This window comes from Agelaius phoeniceus, chromosome 21, assembly GCF_051311805.1.
Source record: "Agelaius phoeniceus isolate bAgePho1 chromosome 21, bAgePho1.hap1, whole genome shotgun sequence".
Taxonomy (NCBI): domain Eukaryota; kingdom Metazoa; phylum Chordata; class Aves; order Passeriformes; family Icteridae; genus Agelaius; species Agelaius phoeniceus.
The window spans coordinates 9,627,719-9,647,984 of record NC_135285.1 but is presented as its reverse complement, the minus strand read 5'-3'; the positions used below and the strand labels follow the sequence as shown (position 1 = coordinate 9,647,984).

General features: G+C 59.7%; 2 protein-coding genes and 1 long non-coding RNA gene across 7 annotated transcripts; 1 reads left to right on the top strand and 2 right to left on the bottom strand.

The window, feature by feature from the left end:
- Window positions 1-432: 432 nt before the first annotated feature.
- On the bottom strand, window positions 433-2,754 carry LOC143695567 (uncharacterized). Its single transcript, XR_013184925.1, has 2 exons — window positions 1,434-2,754; window positions 433-998 (listed from the first exon to the last, which is right to left on the bottom strand). It is a non-coding gene; the product is annotated as an uncharacterized LOC143695567 (long non-coding RNA).
- PHF19 (PHD finger protein 19) lies at window positions 2,749-10,996 on the top strand. 5 transcript variants are annotated; one of them, XM_054646370.2, is made up of 16 exons: window positions 2,846-3,007; window positions 3,097-3,124; window positions 4,510-4,695; window positions 4,967-5,048; window positions 5,152-5,247; window positions 5,334-5,434; window positions 5,547-5,695; window positions 6,006-6,101; window positions 6,430-6,498; window positions 6,854-6,974; window positions 7,376-7,443; window positions 7,863-8,033; window positions 8,131-8,212; window positions 8,438-8,523; window positions 8,626-8,721; window positions 9,008-10,996. In XM_054646370.2, exons 1-16 carry the CDS (start codon window positions 2,955-2,957, stop codon window positions 9,345-9,347), a joined length of 1,824 nt encoding a protein of 607 aa, XP_054502345.2. In that variant the 5' UTR covers window positions 2,846-2,954; the 3' UTR covers window positions 9,348-10,996. The 5 variants fall into 5 exon arrangements, with proteins under 5 accessions (XP_077045197.1, XP_077045196.1, XP_054502345.2 ...); XM_077189082.1 differs by lacking the exon at window positions 3,097-3,124 and having other exon boundaries at window positions 2,749-2,914; XM_077189081.1 differs by lacking the exon at window positions 3,097-3,124 and having other exon boundaries at window positions 2,749-3,055.
- Window positions 10,826-19,781, bottom strand: CUTA (cutA divalent cation tolerance homolog). Its single transcript, XM_054646611.2, has 6 exons — window positions 19,645-19,781; window positions 17,109-17,257; window positions 14,407-14,466; window positions 13,242-13,287; window positions 12,673-12,722; window positions 10,826-12,230 (listed from the first exon to the last, which is right to left on the bottom strand). Exons 1-6 carry the CDS (start codon window positions 19,723-19,725, stop codon window positions 12,128-12,130), a joined length of 489 nt encoding a protein of 162 aa, XP_054502586.1. The 5' UTR covers window positions 19,726-19,781; the 3' UTR covers window positions 10,826-12,127.
- Between the last annotated feature and the right edge of the window lie 485 nt (window positions 19,782-20,266).

Genomic DNA, 20,266 nt, shown 5'->3' with positions numbered 1-20,266 from the left:
AAATCCATGCTAAATAAACAAACAGACACGAAACCCGATGCCCAGAGCTCCTCCTTTCAAAGGCACAGCCGGCAGAGAGCAGCCAGACCTCAGCCTGATCTGCTCCTACTGAGAGCACCCCAGGCTCTCTCCCGAGGGCATTTCCAGTCCTGGAGGGGCTCCAGGAGCCCGGGCTGCCCTGCGAGGCCCGGCCGGAGCCGGAGGAATCCGCGGTTCCCCTTCCCAGGCCCGGGGCTCCGCTCCCAGCCCGGCCCTTCCCGATTTTCCTCTCCCAGACCCTCAGCAGCAGAAGCGTCTCCATGAAGAAGCGGCCGGCGCTGAAAGGAGCCGGAATCGGGGCCATATCAAGAGTTCTCTGATCCAGCAAATCGTTTCTGTGTGATTTTGTCTGGATCAAAGCAAACGAGGCAGAAAAATCACGGAGACTTTGAGGGAGTTAAATCAGCAGCATTTATTCTGTGTTTAATGGCCAGGTTGGCAAAGAGTCAAAATGCTCCTACAGCTAAGATGGTCTGAAATAGTCAAGGACAAGGTTTGGAGGGATTTTTTTTTTTTTTTTTTTTTTTAATGGACTAATACAGCTAAAAAAAAAACCACCAGGCAATTTTTTGGCTTATAAACCCTTGTTCAGCCCAGAGAAAGAGCTCCAACCTTGCACACGATGGCTTGAACTGGTTGTGTTGGTCACTCAGGTGGCTCCAGTGGGGTCGGGACCCTGTGAACAGAGGGAAGAGGGGAATGACCAACTTGTGGGAGTCACTCCTATGGCCAGGGCTGTCCCATGGAACCGGCTGCTCCTCCGGCTGGAAGCGGCCCCTGGGAGCCGCTCTGGGTCGCCCATCCTGGGAGCCCCCGGGGCCAGCGAGAGCCGCTCCCGCAGCTCCGATCCCCGCGCCAGGCCTGGAGCTCCCGGGAGCTCCGTGTTTGGGTTTCCATTCAATATTCCTCGGCTTCGGTCTCCAAGGCTACACGCCAACATCCAACCCCTCCTCCAACTCCTGTTTTCAAAGAAAGAAAAACACTGTGAAAAGAGGCTGCAGCGATTTCTGGGCAGTTTTCAAAGCAGAGGCAGCGCTGGGAGCTGCTCGCCCCGCTCTCCCCGCAGGCTCTGCTCCAGCCCGGGCCGAGATTCCCGGGTGTCCATCCCCGTGGAAGAGGGAAAGCACCTCCCCTAGGCCAGGGCAGGGTGTGGGGGAGCGAGCAAAAGGTTTTAAGGAAAAAAATTAGGAGTTTGGAGTAGTTATCTACACGGGGCTTCATTCAAATCCTTCTGCAAAAGCTGGGTTTTTTGGGAATTCCATAGCCCTGCCCTGGAGCTGTGCTGGCCCCACTCGCTGGCCGAAGAGGGCGTGGGGCTGTTGCCCTCAGGTTTGGCCGCTTTTGGGGCTCTCGTTCCTTTCTGTTCCCCTGCTCACAGAATAATCTGCTTTTACCGGCCGGGTATCCTGCCCTGCCCCATCATGGACAGCGGGGCAGCCTCGGGTGCCGAACCAGCGTCCAGCTGCTCCAGCTGCTGCGACAGCCCCAGCACCTGCCAGGGACCGCCATCCCGCAGTGCCACAGAAATGGGATACCAGGGCATGGCCAGGTGGGTGTGCAGAGGAAGAGGAGGATGAGGAGAAGGAAAGAGGAGAAAGAAATATCAGGAGGAAGACAAGAAGAAGGGCAGCACCCAGTAGCTCACTGCAGGCTTGCTGGATGCTGTGACAGAAGCACCTGCAAAGAAACCAGAGTTAAATGTTCTTTATGTTGCTGTAATTATGTTACTAGAAAATACAGAATACATCTCAAATTCTGGGTGGTTTTTTTTTCCCACTTTTGTTGGAGACTTTTGTCCCAACGCGATGTTCCCGTGCTCTCTCTCCGTGTGGAAGGGTTTCAGTCAGGTTCTCCCTGCGTTCACCCCCGGCGAGCTCGATCCAGCTCTGATTTCCGTGTCACTCCATCCGCATTCCTGCGGCGAGCGCCCAGCACGCTGCGAACACCGCCCGGGGGGCCGGGAGGAGGGAGCTGCTCCTCCGGTGCCCCCGGGACAGGCTGCGACAGGAACGCTGGCCCGGGAGCGCGGCAGTCCCGGGCATTCCGGGCAAAGGCAGCAGCCCCGGGGCACGGAGCGAGGAGCGGGGCTCCTCCGAGGGCTGTGGGTTATTTTAGACCCGAGGTGACTCACACGGATCCCGGTGTGACTCACGGGGAGCTGGGGCCCGGGGCTGCTCAGGGGCACGGCACACTTGGCACACGCGGCTTTTCTCACGCAGCCCCGCACAGGGAGCAGCGGGGCGGCCGTGCCCGACCCGCGGCTCGGGGAATCGCCTTTCCCGACCCCTCCGCAGGTGCAGCGCTCTGACACCAGTGTTTTATGGAAAAGTTTGATTAAATAAATGAGTCCCGAGTGCCGGGTGCCGAAAGGGAGGCTCAGCCCGGGCCGTGCCGCTCTCCCCTGGCGCTCGAGCTTTGTGACACGTCTGAGCCCCGGCTCCCGGGGCCGCATCCATCACGGGCAGGAAAAGCCGAACGGGCTCTGCTTGGCCCAGACTCCGCGCTGGGAATCGGCTCTCCTATGGCCCGAGCAGCCTGGAAAACATTGCTTTTCCAGCATCGCTTTCCAACAAACACCGAATCCTACAGATTTCTTCTTGGCACCGACCGAAGCATTTTTACAGCGACTGATTTTTCTCTGTGAGATTCAGAGAAAGGCTGAAAGGCTGCTCCCGTTTCCAGGAATCCCGGCGAGCACAGGTCGTTCCCTCTCGGGGCAATGCTGCGCAGGCACTGCCCGCATCCCACCCCCTGCCCGCCCCCGGCCCCGGGGCACCGGGGGAAGCCCTTCCCCGACCGCAGCCACGGCTCGAGGGGACAGGCGGGGACGTCCCGCGTGTGGCAGAGGGTGACGGTGCCTCTCCACGGGCGGTGGGTGCGTGGCCGACCCTGGGTGCCCCGTCCCGGCCCCGGCGATGCCGCCTGCGCTCTCCGGAGCACCGGGATGTGCCGAGCCGGGATGCGCCCTGCCGGCCCGGCCCGCTCGGTTCCTATCGATGCCAGTCCATGCCGATCGGTCGGTGCCAGTCCGGTTGCTGCCGGTCCGTGTCACGCCAGTGGGTCGGTGCCAGTCCGGTCCGGTCCGGTTCGGTCCGTGCCGTGCCGGTCGGTGCCGCTGTGTGCCGTGCCGTGCCGGTCCGTGCCGTGCGGTGCCGGTGGGTGCCGCGGGGATGCGCTGCGCTGCGGTGGGACCGGACCCGTGGGAGGCGGCGGGGGCGGCCCCGCTAATTGCATAACCGGGACGTCAATGCCGGCGGGAGCGCGGGGGAAGCGCGGGAAGATGGCGCCCCGCGCCCGGCCCCCGCCGCGCCCCGCAGCGCCCCGGGCCCGCGCCCCCAGCGCCCGCTGAGCGCGCCGGGGGCACCGCGGTAAGGGCGGCACCGGCCCCGCCGCGGGCACCGCGCGGGACGGGCGGGACGGGCGGGACGGGCGGGCGGAGGCGCCGCGGCCGCCTTTGAATGAGCCAATGGCGGCGGGGCCGCGGCCGCCGCTCGGGGCTGCCCGCGGCCACCCCCGGCAGGTGCCACCGGGGCGCGGGGGGCCCGGCCGGACGGTGCCGCCGCTCGGTACCGGAGCGGCGTGGGCGCTCCCGCACGTGTCCGCGGGGCCGGGGGGAGAGCGGCGGGAGCCCCGGGAGGGCAGCGGCGGGGGCGGAGGGAAGCACGGGGCTCTGCGGGAGCCCCGGGGGCGCGGAGCGGAGCCGCGGCCGCGCTCGGACGCGCTCCCACGCGGGGACCCGGCGGTGCCGCGGCTGGGGAGCGCCGGGCTCTGCCGGGAGCGGGATCGCTCTGCCCGTCCCGGGGCTCCCGGGGAGCGGGAGAGTCCTCACGGATGGCAGGGCCGGGCAGGGCGGGCTCGTGTCGCGATCCGCGGCGCCGGGACACGCGTGGTGCCGTGAGGCCACACGTGTGGCCGTGACGGGAGCGCCAAGGGGAGAAAAGTCCCTCTCAAGTCGTTTCCGTGGTGTCCTTGGGGATCGCAGCTCTGCTCTGGGTGGTTTCTCTGCCTCCTGCACCCCAAACCTCGTGGCGGTGACATTTGGCCGCCTGGGTTCGCTCGCTGTGGGTGGTGCTGGCACATCCCTGCTCCCGCAGCAGTCCCGCTGCTTTGGGAGCCCGCAAAACTGCGTGGAAATCGTGATTTTAAAATCACAGTACATTTAAAGCTTTTATTCCTTATGTGCCCCTTCCCAAAAGGGAACCACGCGGACGCGTCTCGCTGCTGTAGGAGCCTGTTGGGGGTTAAATCCCTCTTGTTCACCAGCAGCAAAGATTTTGGCTGCTCCCTGGATTTCGCGGAAAGGAACGGTCTCAGCGGCTCTGCTTTGCAGCGTCCTGAGCCCCTGCTGGTGGGGCTGAGCCGCCTCCGGCCTCTGTCCTGCCAGGCAGAACTCTCGGGGATGCTGAGCCCGGCCGATGCCGTGCCGGGAGGGCGGGTGACAGCGTGTGACAGCGTGTGTGTCCCCTGCAGGCTGTGCCGATGGAGGGCACGGAGCTGAGCCCGCTGATCCGGGATGTGTACGCGGCCGCCGGCCGCGTCCCGCAGGCAGCGCGGAGGGGCAGCGGCTGCCCGGAGCTGATGGTGCGGCTGAGCGAGGGGCAGTACGTGCTGTGCCGCTGGACAGACGGGCTCTACTACCTCGGCAAGATCAAGAGGGTAACGTGGGCACCCCCGGGCAGCGGGAGAGCCCGAAGAGGCGCCGGTGCCAGCGGAGCCGGTGCCGTTCCCCGGCTCAGCTCGTGGTTCAGGGGGTGCTGGCCTGGGCTGCAGTGTGTCCTTGGGCGTTTTGGGTTGGCATCCTGCCCCGGGGTGTCGCACCCCAAACCCGAGTGCCCGCAGCCCCGAGGGACGGGATCAGGCACCAGGGAAAGCAGGGAAGTGCTGGGAATGGCAGCTGACCCACAACCGTTCTGCTCTCCTCTGGCAGGTGAGCGGCTCCAAGCAGAGCTGCCTGGTCACGTTCGAGGATAACTCCAAGTACTGGGTCCTCTGGAAGGACATCCAGCATGGTGAGTGTTGCCCCAGCCCCCCTTTCCCGCTGCGGGACCCTGCCCGGCAGCGCGGGGACGCGGCTGTGCCACCGCTGTCACCGCTGTCACCCTGCTCCCACAGCCGGCGTCCCCGGGGAGGAGCCCAAGTGCAGCATGTGCCTGGGGAAGAAGTCGGGCCCCAGGAACGAAATCCTCATCTGCGGGAAGTGCGGGCTGGGTGAGTGTGGGTGTCCCCACCCCGGGCCCTGCCGTGCCCGCCCCGGGCGAGCCCAGCCCCGCGGGCTGATGCCGGCCCCTCCGCAGGTTACCACCAGCAGTGCCACATCCCGGTGGCGAGCGGCGGCGAGGGCCCGCTGGGGACGCCGTGGTTCTGCCGCCGCTGCATTTTCGCGCTGGCCGTGCGGGTGAGTGCGGCTGCCCCGCGCTCCCGGCTCCGTGCGCGGCCCCTGCCCCGCACAGGGGACAGGACGGGGTCCCGGGGCGGCCCTGCTGACCCCAGCCCTGCCTCTCCCGCAGAAAGGGGGTGCCCTGAAGAAAGGAGCCATCGCCAGGACGCTGCAAGCCGTGAAGATGGTGCTGTCCTACAACCCCGAGCTGCTGGAGTGGGACTCCCCACACCGCACCAACCAGCAGCAGTGCTACTGCTACTGCGGGGGGCCCGGAGAGTAAGGGCAGCCTGAGTGTCACCAGTGCCTCTGTGGGGACAGCAAGGGCAGCCTCTGTGTCACCAATGGCTTTGTGAGGAAAGGAAGATGGGATCAGGGTGGGGATGTTTGATCCCAGGCTCGCAGGGCACTGCCCTGGGGCCAGCAGCTCTGCTCCCCATGCTGCCTCTGCCCTCTGGGTCTCTGTTGGCACAGAAACACGAGTTAGGGACACGCTTTTTCCCCCTGGCTGGGGGTCTGTGTCTGGGAGGGGACTGGGGCAGTGGCTGCCACACGCTGCCCTCACTGTCACCGTTCTGTCCCTGCCCAGGTGGTACCTGAAGATGCTGCAGTGCCACCGCTGCCGGCAGTGGTTCCACGAGGCCTGCACCCAGTGCCTCAGCGACCCCATGATGTTTGGGGACAGGTATGGCCCTGCTGGGTATGGCTGGGGTGGCTCCAGGGGGGACCCATGGGCACACCCCAGCTTGGTGTCCCTGACACATCTGACACTGCCATGGATCAGGTGGCCCTGTCCCACAGAGCCCCACTCTCCATGGCCTTGCTGTCACCATTGTCCCTGTCCCACGGAGCCCCACTCCCCCTGGCCTTGCTGTCACCATTGTCCCTGTCCCACAGAGCCCCACTCTCCATGGCCTTGCTGTCACCGTTGGCACTGTCCCAGCTGTCCCATCCCTGGGCCCTGCATGGCTGTGGATGTTCCTCACCCCCAGCCTGTCCCTGGTGTTTTGCAGGTTCTATGTGTTCTTCTGCTCTGTGTGCAACCAGGGACCAGAGTACATCAAGCGCCTGCCCCTGAGATGGTGAGAAATGGGCTCTGCCTCCTCTGGGATGTGCCCAGGTGGCACTGGGACACTGGGATGTGCCCAGGTGGCTCTGGGACACTGGGATGTGCCCTGGTAGCTCTGGGACACTGGGCTGGCTGATCCCTGCAGTGCTCAGCTGCAGGCCATGTCCCACCTCTCCCCGAAGCTCAGGGGATGCTGTCATGGCTGTGGTGTCTGCTGTGATGCACCTCTGGGCTGGGCTGCTTCCCCTGTGAGGTGTGGGAAGGTTCCAGTGGTGGTTTGGGAGGATCTGGGAGCTGTAGTGGCACTGGCAGAATGGGGCATGGTGGTGGCACCAGGGCTGCTGACCCTGTGCCCCTCTTTGCTGCAGGGTGGACATCGTCCATCTCGCCCTCTACAACCTGGGCGTGCAGAGCAAGAAGAAATACTTTGACTTCGAGGAAATCTTGGCCTTTGTGAACCACCACTGGGACCCTCTGCAGCTGGGGAAGGTACAAACACACCTTGGGCTGGGCTGGAGGGCAGCCATGGGAGTGAGAAATGTCACCCCAGCTTGTGCAGCACTCAGCACGACAGCTCCTGCTCCAGAGGAGTTTCCTAATCCCCTTCCTCTGCGCTGGGATTTTCCTCGGTGGAGTGTCAGACCTGACACCTTTCCCGGTGGGAGCTGGAGCTGGGGGAAGCACTCACATCACAAAACCTGTCCCGGGGCAGGACGGGGCCCTCCCCGAGGGTGGCACTGCCAGACCCGGGTGGCTCCGGCCGCTCCCTCCGCCCCTCCCTCGCTGCCCGGCCTCGGGCAGGAGCCGAAAGCGGAGTTCGGGTTCCCCCATCTGTTTGGATTTTGCATGAGCAGGGCGGGCACTGAGCCCTGCGTGCCCCTGTCCCGCAGCTCACGGGAACCCCGGTCTCGGAGCGCGGCCCCCACCTCCTGAACGCCCTCAACAGCTACAAGAGCAGGTGAGAGCCGGGCGGGATGGGCAGGGAGGATGCGGGATGGCTCAGGATGGATGCGGGATGGCTCAGGATGGATGTGGGATGGGCAGGGAGGATGCGGGATGGGCAGGGAGGATGCGGGATGGCACAGGATGGATGCGGGATGGCTCAGGATGGATGTGGGATGGCACAGATGGATGCGGGATGGCGCAGGATGGATGCGGGATGGCACAGATGGATGTGGGATGGCACAGGATGGATGCGGGATGGCTCAGGATGGATGTGGGATGGGCAGGGAGGATGCGGGATGGGCAGGGAGGATGCGGGATGGCTCAGGATGGATCTGGGATGGCACAGGATGGATGCGGGATGGCTCAGGATGGATGTGGGATGCTCCCGTGCCAGCCCCGCTGAGGGCTGAGGGCTCTGCTCCCTCCCCTCAGGTTTCTGTGCGGGAAGGAGATCAAAAAGAAGAAATGCATCTTCCGCCTGCGGATCCGCGTCCCCCCGAACCCCCCCAGCAAGGTGCTGCCGGAGAAAGCCCCCGGCGAGGGCGAGAGCGGCTCCTGCGAGCTGAAGAAGAGGGGGAAAAGCAAATACGCCCATAAGGACAGGTGAGCGGCCCCGCTGGCCCCGCGGCAGCAGCAGCAGCAGCGCCCAGCCCCTGCCCCTGCCCGAGCGCCCCTCACTCCCGGCCTGTCCCGTTCGCAGCCTCCTGCCGCGGCAGCTCCAGCAGCAGAAGCGAGCGCGGCGCAAGAGGGCCAAGTTCCTGCTGGAGGATGCCATTCCCAGCGTGAGTGCTTCGCCCCCTCCTCTCCGCCCAGCCCTGGGCTGCCCGCAGCTTTGAGAGCTCCTGTCCTCGCTTCGGGCGGTGTCTCAGCCCAGCCGCCTCCGGGGCAGCATTAACTCCCGCTCCTTTGGGAAGGATCGGGGTGGCCCCGGGCAGGGGGTGCCAGCCGCGGGGTGTGGGCAGCACCCCTGTGCCAGGCAGTGAGGACTGAGCTTGTTTTTGTGACAGAGCGACTTCACCTCGGCCTGGAGCACCAACCACCACCTGGCCAGCATCTTTGACTTCACGTTGGACGAGATCCAGAGCCTGAAAAGGTCTGTGCAGCCAGAGCAGGGCTGTGGGGGGCACGGGTGCTGCTTGTGCCAGGCTGGGGGCGATTCTGCATCCCAGCCTGTCCCATCCCACCCCATCCACAGTGCCAGCTCAGGGCAGACGTTCCTATCAGATGTGGACTCCACGGATGCCACCAGCACCTCAGGCTCGGCCACCACGAGCCTCTCCTACGAGTCCAGGTGAGGACTGTGCCCCTTGGCCCCTTCTGGAGGAGTCCTGGTGGCATGGCCAGGGGGGTGAGGGCCTGTGTGTCCCCTCTTCATGTCCCACCCTGGGAGCTTTCCCTGCCTGTGCCCCAAAACGGGCTGGGGGTGCTAGAGTGGCGCTTGCGGGGGGTGCAGGATCCGTCAGTCCTTGCTGTGCTCCCCCAAATGGGAAGGAGCTTTCCTGGCTCCCTCCAGAAGCCAGCCCGGGGGGACACATTCTGGGTGCCGCCCTCACCCTGCCCTGTGCCCTCCCCGGCAGCCGCAGGACCGTGGGCAGCCGCAAGCGCAAGCTGGCAGTGCCCGCCTACGCCTCGGGGGCCAAGAGGAGAGGAGCGGGCGAGCGGGGCGGGCAGCGCCCCGAGGGCAGCGAGGCCCCGGCCGGCCCCGACCGCCCCGACGACGGCATCGACAGCCACACCTTCGAGAGCATCAGCGAGGACGACTCCTCGCTGTCCCACCTCAAGTCCTCCATCAGCAGCTACTTCGGGGCCGCGGGCCGGCTGGTGTGCGGGGAGAAGTACCAGGTGCTGGCGCGGCGGGTGACGCTGGAGGGCAAGGTGCAGTACCTGGTGGAGTGGGAAGGCACCACCCCGTACTGAGCCCCGCCAGCCCCCGAACCTCTCCCGGAGCCAGAGCAGAGGAGATCGGGCTGCTGGGGAAGCCCGAGGCACAGGAGAGGCGCTGGTCCCTCCCCGCGGGTGGAGGCAGCGCCCAGGCCGGCAGGGCTGCCCAGGAGTGAAACCTGAAGCCCCGACACTCTGGTTTTTTTTAATGTTAACGATTTTTAGTTCCTTGGCTGTGTTTATGCAGAGCGTGGCCCCGCCGTGCCCTGCTGATGCTCACAGAGCACTGAGGGGGTCCGGCCCTTCCAGAAGGGTCCCCCTGGCACAGCTGGAGCAGCTGCTCGGGGGGCACCCACCCCCTGCTCACACAGAGGGACCTCGGCCTGTGCCTGGCACAGCCTGACCGAGCAGCCTCGAGGGGCTCCTGCTGCCCAAACACCAACCCCTCCTCATCCTGGGCTCCCAGAGCTGCTCGTCCCTGTGCCCACAGGAAACTGGGGACAGCTCCCGGGCTTTTCCACCTCATCCTGAATCCATTCATTGAAGGAATGTGGTTTGCTTTATATGGGAGGAAAATGCCCCAAACCCAGCCCAGGTGTGGCTGCTGCAGCCGTGGGCAGATGGGCTCTCACCCCACAGCCTGGACTGAGTGTGCTGCTGCACCAGCTTCATCTCCCTGCTCTGACAATCATGATCTTGGAAGAGATCATCCAAAAAAAATCCTCCTTTGCCTTAAAACCACCATGGGCACTGCACAGAGCGGAGCCCAAGGCCTTTGTTTCTACAGGAATCTTCACCCCAAATGTGCCAAACCAGCAGACAAACCAAAAAAGGCTGAGGAGGACAGGGGGGCAGGGGCTGGACTGGGGTCCCTGTGTCCATCCCTGTGGCCTCCTGGCTGTGCCTCTCTCGTAGTGCTGATGTTTGTGAGCACTGGGCTTGATTTGTCTGCAGGAGAGAAGGAGCAGCCCCTCCTTTAAGAAAGCAATACTGCCAGCTTGGGCAGGAGCAGGGCAGTTGGCTTTTTGAAAAAGATTCCAGTATCAGATAGATGTGTTAGATTTTTATCCTTTAGAGAGACAGAGAGATATTTTTAATGTCCTCCTCCTCTCTCCCATCCCACTGTGGCTGTCCCAGGGGATGGAGGTTGGGCCATGCTGGGCTGTGGGGTCCTGCCCTACCTGTGCTTGTGGGATCTCATCCAGAGCAGTGTCCCTGTCCCTTTGGGAGAGGAGCTGCCAGGTCCCCCCATCCTGGGCAGGGAGGGGTCCAGCAGCTGGAGAACTGCCTGTCCTGCCTTAGCTTTGTCCTTGAAGGATCACTTCAAATATTTCCCTTTCTTAGTGCCTATGGAGCCCTTCCAAGGGGCTGCCAAGAGCTGTGCCAGGGCTGAGCAGGGTTGTGCCAGTGGGAGCACCCACAGGACCTGGCCCTGGCTCCTCTCTGCTCCCTCTCTGTTCCCTCTCCTCCTCTCCTGGCTTCTTGCAGAGAATTGAATGTGGAGCCTTTAAAAGTATTTTTGTTGCAGAGTATATTTTGCATTCGCTGTAATAGAGATTATAACAACTCTGTGCACCTTCTGATTTCTGAGTTCAGGTTGCTGCTTGTAAGCACCTCTCGTTATACCCGAGTTGTAATTAATATGTCTGATGTACAATTAAAAAGGGAGGGTTTTTTCAAAGTCACTGGTTTTTTGTAGTGTGAGGATTATTGGGTTGGGGTGCCCAGTGCCCAGCACGGGCTGTGCTTCTGGGCTGTGTTCTGTGCCAGGTGAGGTGTGCAAGCCCAGGACAGGCCTTTCCTCCTGCCCAGGTAAGAAACTCCCGTTCATTCCCTTCCCAGTCACATAAATACCCCAAAAATGTCCCTTCAGTTGTGTCCCAGAAACCACGAACATGAGGATCCTTTTACAAAGCCCAGCTCAGGTGGGGTAGGGACACAGAGCCAGGGCAGTGCCATGGTCCTGCTGGCACCTGGGCTGCCCAGCCTGGCCCACCCAGCTCTCCCAGCTCCCTGGGACAGCAAGAGCAGAATCCTAATGGGCTTTGCTGGGCTTTGCTGAGGTTTGTTGGGGTTTGCTGGGCTTTGCTGGGTTTTTCTGGGCTTTGCTGGGTTTTTCTGGGCTTTGCTGGGCTTTGCTGGGTTTTTCTGGGGTTTGCTGGGGTTTGCTGAGGTTTGCTGGGGTTTGCTGGGTTTTTCTGGGCTTTGCTGGGCTTTGCTGGGCTTTGCTGAGGTTTGCTGGGGTTTGCTGGGTTTTGCTGGGCTTTGCTGGGTTTTTCTGGGTTTCTCTGGGCTTTGCTGGGCTTTGCTGAGGTTTGCTGGGGTTTGCTGGGCTTTGCTGAGGTTTGCTGGGCTTTGTTGTGTTTTTCTGGGTTTCTCTGGGCTTTGCTGGGCTTTGCAGCTTCCCCGGGCCCTGCAGGGCTGAGCCCCAGGGGCGGGGAGTGCCCGGCCCGTCCTGCGGCCCCGGCCAGGGCACATCGGGCAGGATGCTGGGGGTCAGGGCCGGCGGTGGGGACACACGGCACTGCCAGGCCACGGCTCCCGGCTGGAATTCGCTGCTGACAGCCCGAGGCAGCCCCGAGCGTCCTGACAGGGGCATCTCCGCATCCTCACGCACAGCTTTGGGTGCAGGCAGCTCTTCCCCAGCTCCTCCCGCGCCGGCTCCGCGCTGCCCAGCGCTCCGGGGCAGGCAGAGCAGCGGAGCTTTCCCAGTTCCCGAGCTCCCGTGTCACAGCAAATCCCAGAAGATGAAAGCTGCCTCGGCGCGGCTCCCCAGAATGAGCCGCTCCCCAAAAACGAGCAGCGCTTCGTGCCTCTCAGTGCCGTGGGACGCTCTCCTCCATCCACCGGAGGTAGGCAGGGTTCCCTTGGTCGATGGGCAGGCTGATGATCTCGGGGATTTCAAAGGGATGGATGGATCTAAAGTGGAAACAGGCGCGGAGGAGGAGCGCAGTCAGGAAGCCGCTCCAGCCCTGCCCGGCCCTCCCGCACTTCAAAGCCCCCGCGGGTCCTTTTTGCCACGTGGGAATTTCGCTGTGAGTTCGGGTTTACCGCAGACTGCCGGGGCCTGGCCCCAAGCTGAGAGCGGCCCCCGCTCGGGAGCTGCAGGAAATCCTGTCAGGGAATGATAACCCCGCGAGGAGGAGAATCCCTCCTCCAATCCAGCCCAGCAGTTGATATTTCTGCCGCCTTTTCCTTTTTGCTGGTGCCATCTCTGGGTTTTTCTGGCTCGTGAGATACAGCAGGAGCACTTAACCCCTCCTGGGTGGGATGGGGCTCAAGGAACCCCCAAAGCTGGAGCAGGAGGTGACAGCCTACCTTGGATGGGACACCCAGTGCTCCCCTGGAGCCAGAGCCTCACCTGACGTAGTTGGACAATTCCCCTATTTTGGACGTCCTTGTTTTCACCAACTGTGGAGAGAAAGAAACCAGAACAAACCCAAGGGAGATGTGAAGGGATGGAGGGGTCCTGGTGTGCAGCTCCACTGTCCCCACCCAGCACGGCCAGGGTGTGACAGGAGCTCCCCAGCACATCCAGGGTGTGACAGGAGCTCTCCATGCACGGCCAAGGTGTGACAGGAGCTCTCCATACATGGCCAAGGTGTGACAGGAGCTCTCCATACATGGCCAAGGTGTGACAGGAGCTGTCCCAGCACAGCCAAGGTGTGACAGGAGCTCTCCATACATGGCCAAGGTGTGACAGGAGCTGTCCCAGCACAGCCAGGGTGTGACAGGAGCTCTCCATACATGGCCAAGGTGTGACAGGAGCTCTCCATACATGGCCAGGGTGTGGTTTGCCCAGTGAGGTGTGCAAGGGGATGATCCCAAACCCAGCAGGTTGGTGCCACCCTCCCCAAACCTCCCTGCAGCCCCTTTCAGATGGAGCCTTTTGAAAGAGGGATTTTTGTGATGTAGGGAATGATCACTTACTAGCAGTATTTCAGTGGATTCTTCCAGTTCCCCTTTCCAGAAATACCTGGATTTAAAAGAAAAGCAGCATCAGCAAATCCAGCTCTGCTGCAGCCATGCCAACGCTCGGGTTCCTTTCCCTGCTTGGTGCTTTTTGCACGAGGCCATTTCTTTACAAAGTGGCTCAAGAAGCATTGCTGGCCCCAAAACTGCTGAGCAGATTGAGTGAGCACCCCAGATTTATGGACAGGAGCCTCCTGCAGAGGATTTGCCCAGGGGGACTGGCAGGGCAGATTGGCTGGGCCCTGCCTGCAGGGAGGCTGAGCTTTCCTCCTCTCTTTCCCTGCAGGAGAGGAGCTGCACTTCTCATGAGTCAGATGTGACCTTTGAAAACATTTCCGCTGCCAGGAGCTGTCCTGATCTCATCTGCCTGCAGGGGAGGGCTCCGGGCAGGGCAGGATCCTGGAGCAGGATCCAGCTGGAGCTGCAGGAGCAGCTCTGCTCTGCCCCTCTGGGCTTGTAGGACATGATGGATCAGGGGAAGAAGGGAGTTACTGGGTTTGCTCTCTGGGTTTGTAGGAAGTGATGGATTAGGGGAAGAAGGGCATTGCTGGGTTTGCCCTGAGGTGGGATATGGGTTTGCACTGTGGGATCCCCTCCTGAGGGAAGCTGGGGTGGGATCTGCTCCTCACTTCTGCCAGGGGGTTTCTAAGAGGAAAAGCTGTTTTGGGGCTTTGCTCTTGAGCCTCTCCAACAAGTGCAGTCCCTTTGCATGGACAGCTGAGGACACCTGCAGAGCAGGGCTGGGCCTGGTCCAAGGTCAAACCTGCTGTTCTTCCTGCCTGAAAAAGCTGCTGCATTTTGCAAAAGCCTTTTCTGCTCCCTATTTGGCTGCTTTTTAGAGTCTCTCCTAACAGGCACCACGTCCTCAGGACCACAAACCCTAAATTGCTGGATGTCTGTGTAGCCAAGCACCCAATAAATGAACGAGCCCCAGGGGCAGTCAGAGCATCTGCCCCCCTCAGTGAGCTCTGGGCACAGTGAGGCTCATCCCCACCATCTGCAACAACAAACACACCCAGCAGCCCTGGGAACTGAGCTCTGTGTCCATGCCCTCCCTCCCTCCCTCCCTCCCTCCCTCCCTGCAGGTTTGCTGCTCCCTCGGGGAATGCCCAGCACTACTCACAGGGCCGAGCTCTTGGGCAGGATGCTCACACAGGCAGCCAGCCTCTTATCCATGATGGCCCTGGGGGACACAGGAGGGCACTCAGAGCCAGCCCAGCCCACAGCTCACCCCCAGCCTTGGGGACGTTCCCTTGGCAGCTTTGACACTGGAGACACTGAATTTTGGGTTACTTATTACCCTGAGAAAACAAAGGTGAACTTTGGCTGGAGAGAGTCCAGATCAGGCCCTCCTGGGAGGGTTGTGGGACCCTCCCTGTGCTCAGGAGGGACTTTGGGGGTTGCTCCTGGCCTGGAGGACCCTGCCCAGTGCCAGCCCCTCTGGCTGTGGGGTCACCAGGGCAGGGGCTGGAATGTGGGACCACAAAAACCCAGCCTGGGTTTGTCTGCCCCTGTCCAACTGTGCCCCTTCCTCCCAGAGCAGCCTAAATGTGCATCTTAAATTAAAAACATCAAGGCTTTTCAACCCAAAATATCCTAGAAAGCTGAAGGCCAGACAGATTCCCTCCCTTGGGCTGCCTCCATGAGCTGAGGGCTGGTTTGTTATTGCAGAGCTGCTCAGGAAGAAGTGACCCCTCAGAGATTACAGAGCACTGAAGCAATCTCAGGGAGGAGTTTTAGAAGCAAGGGGGCAAATGTTGTGTTTGGTGACCAGAGCAGAGTCTGGCCCCTCTCACAGAGGTGGCAGCTGTCCCCCCAGGCAGGGCACCAGTGACCCCACCCTTGGTTTGCTTCAGCACTGCTGTGAGGGGACCATGGTGGGGAGAGGAGCACCCCGGGAGGCTCAGGGCTGTTTGCTCCCACCATGTGCAGGCAGTTCCAGGCATTCAACGCTCCTGGAGCATCTTGAGTTAATCTTTAGAGCAACAAAGTGCAGCAGCACGAGCAGAGCCACCCCTGCTGTGCCTGTCATGTCACACATGGCACAAATCAGTCTGGATTTGCTGCCTGCAACTTGCAGCTCCTTTAGCACAGGAATCTTTTGGTTTCAGTGCTCTGTCCCAATAAATCGAGATCCTGAGATCCTGAACTTGGTCCCAGCAGGCTGAGCAGCAACAAGAGGCCACCAGGGGAACAGAGAACATTGTGAGAAGCTGAATGTGATCTGTGGAAAATGTCTGCATAATACATGATAGCTTTGGGTTGGGTACTTAATTGTGTGTTTCTTTGCCCTGAAGTGAGACAGATGAAATATTAATAAGCAGAAAAGCAAAGAAAATGATAAACACAAATCTAAGGCAGCAGTGGGGGCTGGCGGGGTGCTGGGCAAGTTGGGTGAGGTGCAGTGGCCAAGGGGCTCAGCTCCTCCCAGGACAGGCCAGAAGGTCTTGAGATGCTGAATTCTACCTGCAGCTCTTCTGCTTTCCCAAAGCTTGAACCCTTTTTTGTGGAGTGGAAAATTTCCTTGCAGACTGATCCATCTGAGCGAGGGCTCCACTGAGCAGTGCAAAGGAAGAACAAACACAGGAAAAGGAGTGGGGGAAAATGAGTGTAGAAGCCCTGTGTCATCCCCTGCAATCAGGGCTCAGTGCTCCCGGTTCCAGAACAAAGGAACAATTACTCCACCAGTAAAACCACAACCAAAGTACACATATCTCAGCACGGGGGAGTGATTTATCTCCTCTCCCTTCCCTGCAAGATGAGGAACAAAGAGTGGAAAGCATTTGCAAAGCTGTTAAGATGAGGCATTTTCAGGAACTGAGGCTCTTTTCACCAGGTACAGTTGCTCCTTTTTTTTATAGGAGACATCGAGCAGAGCAGACATAATTCTATTTGAATTTCTCAACACAGTTGCAGTATTTAAGGTGACACAAACTCCCTTTCAGTAGCCTGTCAGTTCCTGAGCATGTCTGGGAGCCCTTTGCTGAGATGGAGGGGTTTTGGCAGCAGCAGGAAAACAGCACAGGAGGTGTTGCAGGAAACTTCATGGTCCATCATAAACACTTCCCCAGGCAACACGGGTTCAGTTCTTTGAACAGACCATCCATTGAGGCAGGGACTGACAGATGTGTGAAAAGAACTCTGCATGCAAAATATCACCCTAAGTGTCTCATATATTAAAAAAGAAGAAGGGAAAAAATGGAGGAAAAGCCCTCATTCCCTGAAGTTTGCCTGGTGAGCAGAGTGGTGCCTCAGAAGTGTTGGTTGTGGACCCTTTTTCCTTTATTTTCATGTCAGAGCACTGTGCTTGGTCTCTCTCTATAAATATCCCCCCTGGCATTTTGTTGTCTAGAGAGGAATAAAGACTGTGGCAGACCAGAGAACATCAGGTTGGAGCTTAATCCATCTGAGAACCCAGAAATTCAAGGCCATGAAAACGGGTCTCAAAGATGCAAGGCAGTGACATGCACGGAGAATTGTTTGCTGTTTCCATGGCATTGACTTCAGAGGCAAATGTCAGCTTTCCTTGGGACAGAGCAGCTCTTGGCAAGGGCTTGTGGTGCACTCAGTGGAAAGGAGCATGGATGGGGTGAATCCCAGAATGGTTTGGGTTGGGAGGGACCCTAAATCTTATGTCACTGCCACGGTCAGGACACCTTCCCCTATCCCAGTTTGCTCCCATCCCAATGTCCGCCCTGGCCTCCAACCCTGCCAGGGATGGGGCAGCCCCAGCTGCTCTGGGCACCCTGAATTGCCAAGGCCAGAGGAGAAATTCAGCTCCGTTGCAGCCCCTGCAGCAGCCAGGCAGGGGCGGCGTGGCCGTACCTGGCGATGTCCCTGGCGATGTGCTCGTTGAGGCAGGTGACAAAAACCACCGAGTGCGTCCCTGGGACGTAGCTGCCCGTGAGAGCCGAGTGCAGCTGCAGAGCCAGGCCCCGGAGCAGGGGGTGCAGGAGCACCAGCAGCGCCAGCACCTCGGAGAGAACACCAGGGGTGGTGGGAGGTGAAATATTGCACTTGGGAAAACAGCATTGGCATTGTCTGGGGCTGGAGGGACGTTCCTCAGCCCTGCAGGAACCGGTTAAATTCAATTAACTAATTAATTAATTGAATTAATTCAGTTTAACCGGTGAAATTGGGTTAAGGTGAGGGTGCTCAGGTGAGTGCATCAAGGTGAGTGCTGCTAGGGGGATATAAATGGAGTGCTGCTGGAAGAGTCTGGGGGCTAAAAATACAGCTGAAAGTAGCTGCAATGGAGCAATTTGCCTCAAAAGGCAACCCCTGGCATTGTGCTGAGCGTTTACCAGGGCCCTGAGGTTAAAGGAGCTCTGTGTGAGTGGGGAGAAAATGCAGAATTCAGCAAGTGTGGGGGTGCCCCTCCTAGAGAGCCAATCTCATGCTCAGGGCAGGAGAGGGGCACTTTTGAGGCTGTATCAGCCCAGGCCTCGACTGTGGGAGGTCACCCCCAGACTTGTGGGGGTTCCAGACTCCACCACCCAACCACAGCAGCCAGGACTGGTTTTCTGCAGGAGAATAAGGAGGTAAGACATGGAATGGGGAGGTTAATCTGGAGTGCTGAGGAGCAGCTGAAGGATGGTGCCACTCTGGGCTGCAGCAGTGCCTTCCCTTTGTCTTTTGTTTTGTTTTTGACATAAACAGCATCTGGCCCTGGTTCAGCTGCAGTGATTTTAAAAAAATGCTAAGAATATATTCCTTTTCCCCCCTTATTTCCACCCTCCTTTTTCCTCTGAAAAACCTGCCATTACAGCACTAATGTAGAAATCTCTCCTTTTATTTTTTCTTTTTTTTTAAATTGAATTAAAAATCTCTCTTATCACCACAAAGCCAGGAGCTCCTTCCTATTTGGAAAATGACTGATTGCTGTATTGCTTGTCTCCTCTTTCCCAATCCATTTGCGAAAATATTCTTTATTACCACAAGACTTCTCATCATAATTTTTAGAGCTCCTTCTGTGCTCCTTTTTTCCCACTAAGCCATTTAACAAATATTATACAACAAATCCCAGAAGCTACTCGGTGAGTTACAAGCCAAACAGAGATGTGCTGGTGTACCTATTTTTCCAGATTAAAATGTAATCACGCTCCTTGCTCGGAGAAAAAAAACAAACATCCAACCTGTTCAGCCTGATGATCATTAATCTTCTTGTAAGATGTACGTGCATGTGATGAGGAAATCCCCAGGATCATTTGTGATTGAATATTAGTACAAACATGAACTCTAATGTGTTTGTTTTTCTGGTGTTTCCCCCCCTTTTTTTTATGAAAAGGAAGATTTTCCACCCCTTTTTTTTCAGAATAATTGTATTTGCTAAGGGATGGTGCAAAAAGGAGTGAAACATCAGGATTCCTGGCCGATAAACCAATTAAACTCATGATTACCAATATACTGAAGTGAAAAAACTGAAAACACCCCTGTGAGGATTTTTAAGAAGTTCACTGAAAAGCACAAAATGCCAGTTTAGTGCAGAGAGACTCAGATTTCTGTAACACTTCTTCTGGCTTTGGTGAGCTGTAAAGAGCTTTAGGTTTAGAATCACCCTGCCAGAACTTTTTGCCTAGTTTTGATGAGCTTCCATTAAAAATCCCCGACTGAACACAACTTGTGGCAACGCTGAGTGTAAAAAAACCTGAACGTTTGCTTTTCTCCCAGCAGATACGGGGAGTCCCCCCCTCCTGCAGGATGGCTTTGGGAGAGCTTTGCTAACAGAGGCACAGACAGATATTGCCATGGTTGCTTGGCGTGGGTTGGTGTCTGTTGTGCTCCTCAGGGAGTGTCCCATGTCCTGCATCCCCATCCCATCCATGTGTCCATCCCAGAACCACGTCCATCCTCAATCCACCCCTGTGTCCATCCCAGCCCTGTGTCCATTCCATTCCTCTGTCCATCCCATCGCCGTGACTGTCCATCTCTGTGCCCATCCACCCCCATGTCCCTCCCTGTGTCCGTCCATCCCTCCATCCCCGTGTCCATCCATACCCATGTTCATCTATCTGTCCATCCCCGTGTCCGTCCATCCCCATGTCCCTCCACATGTCCGTCCATCCCCGTGTCCATCCGTCCGTCCATCCCCGTGTCCGTCCATCCCCATGTCCATCCATCCCCACGTCCCTCCCCGTGTCCGTCCGTCCCCATGTCCGTCTATCCGTCCGTCCCTCCCCATGTCCCTCCCCATGTCCATCCGTCCGTCCATCCCCGTGTCCATCCATCCCCATGTCCCTTCCCATGTCCATCCCCGTGTCCATCCATCCCCATGTCCGTCCATCCATCCGTCCCTCCCCGTGTCCGTCCATCCCCACGTCCCTCCCCGTGTCCGTCCGTCCGTCCGTCCCCCCGCACTCACCAGCAGCGCGGTGCCGCGCCCGGGCCGGGGCCAGCCCTGTGCGGCGGGGGGCAGCGGGCAGCGCTGCCTCGGCCCCTCCATGCCCGCCGGCCCCTCCACCCGCTGTGCCCGAGCCGGGAGCGCCGCCGGACAGCGCCACCGGCTCCTCCTCCTCCTCCTCCTGTCCTTCCTCCCGGCCGGGGCCCGCCCGCTGCGGGCCAGGACAGCGCCGTGTCCCCTCCTGCTACCGCCGCCGCTGCACCTGCCGGCCTGGGGGGACAAATATCGGGGCTCGGCACCACAAAGTGGGCACAGACCCCCGAGCTGGTGCCGCAGTTTCCAGGCTGTCCCTCCAGTGCCAGCCCCGGAGCCCTCCCAGCGCCGTCCCGGTGCTCTGAGACGCGCTGACCCCATTTATCCCTTTTGCTTCTATTTCCCTGTCTATAAAATTGTTATTTCCTCAGATTTCATCTGTTTGGGGCTCTCTGGATAGAAACCGCCGGGCAGGGGATGAGTCCCGGCGGTGTTTGTACCCAAAATCTCCTGGGGGCAGAGCCGAGCGCCGTTTGTCCCACGCTGTAACTTTATTGTCCCCCGTGTAACTTTTTACTGTCGCCCTGTCTGTCCCCATGATCTCTCACAG

What these genes read in the sequence shown, in the direction of transcription:
- PHF19 (XM_077189081.1), top strand. Translation starts at nt 2,759, where the DNA reads ATGCTGCGCAGGCACTGCCCGCATCCCACCCCCTGCCCGCCCCCGGCC. An exon ending in ATGCCAGTCCATGCCGATCG is followed by an intron (nt 3,056 to 4,509) that starts GTCGGTGCCAGT and finishes TGTCCCCTGCAG; the next exon opens with GCTGTGCCGATGGAGGGCAC. An exon ending in TGGAGGATGCCATTCCCAGC is followed by an intron (nt 8,213 to 8,437) that starts GTGAGTGCTTCG and finishes TTTTTGTGACAG; the next exon opens with AGCGACTTCACCTCGGCCTG.
- CUTA (XM_054646611.2), bottom strand. Translation starts at nt 19,725, where the DNA reads ATGGAGGGGCCGAGGCAGCGCTGCCCGCTGCCCCCCGCCGCACAGGGC. An exon ending in AATCCACTGAAATACTGCTA is followed by an intron (nt 12,723 to 13,241) that starts GTAAGTGATCAT and finishes TTCTCTCCACAG; the next exon opens with TTGGTGAAAACAAGGACGTC. An exon ending in GAATTGTCCAACTACGTCAG is followed by an intron (nt 12,231 to 12,672) that starts GTGAGGCTCTGG and finishes TTTCCACTTTAG; the next exon opens with ATCCATCCATCCCTTTGAAA.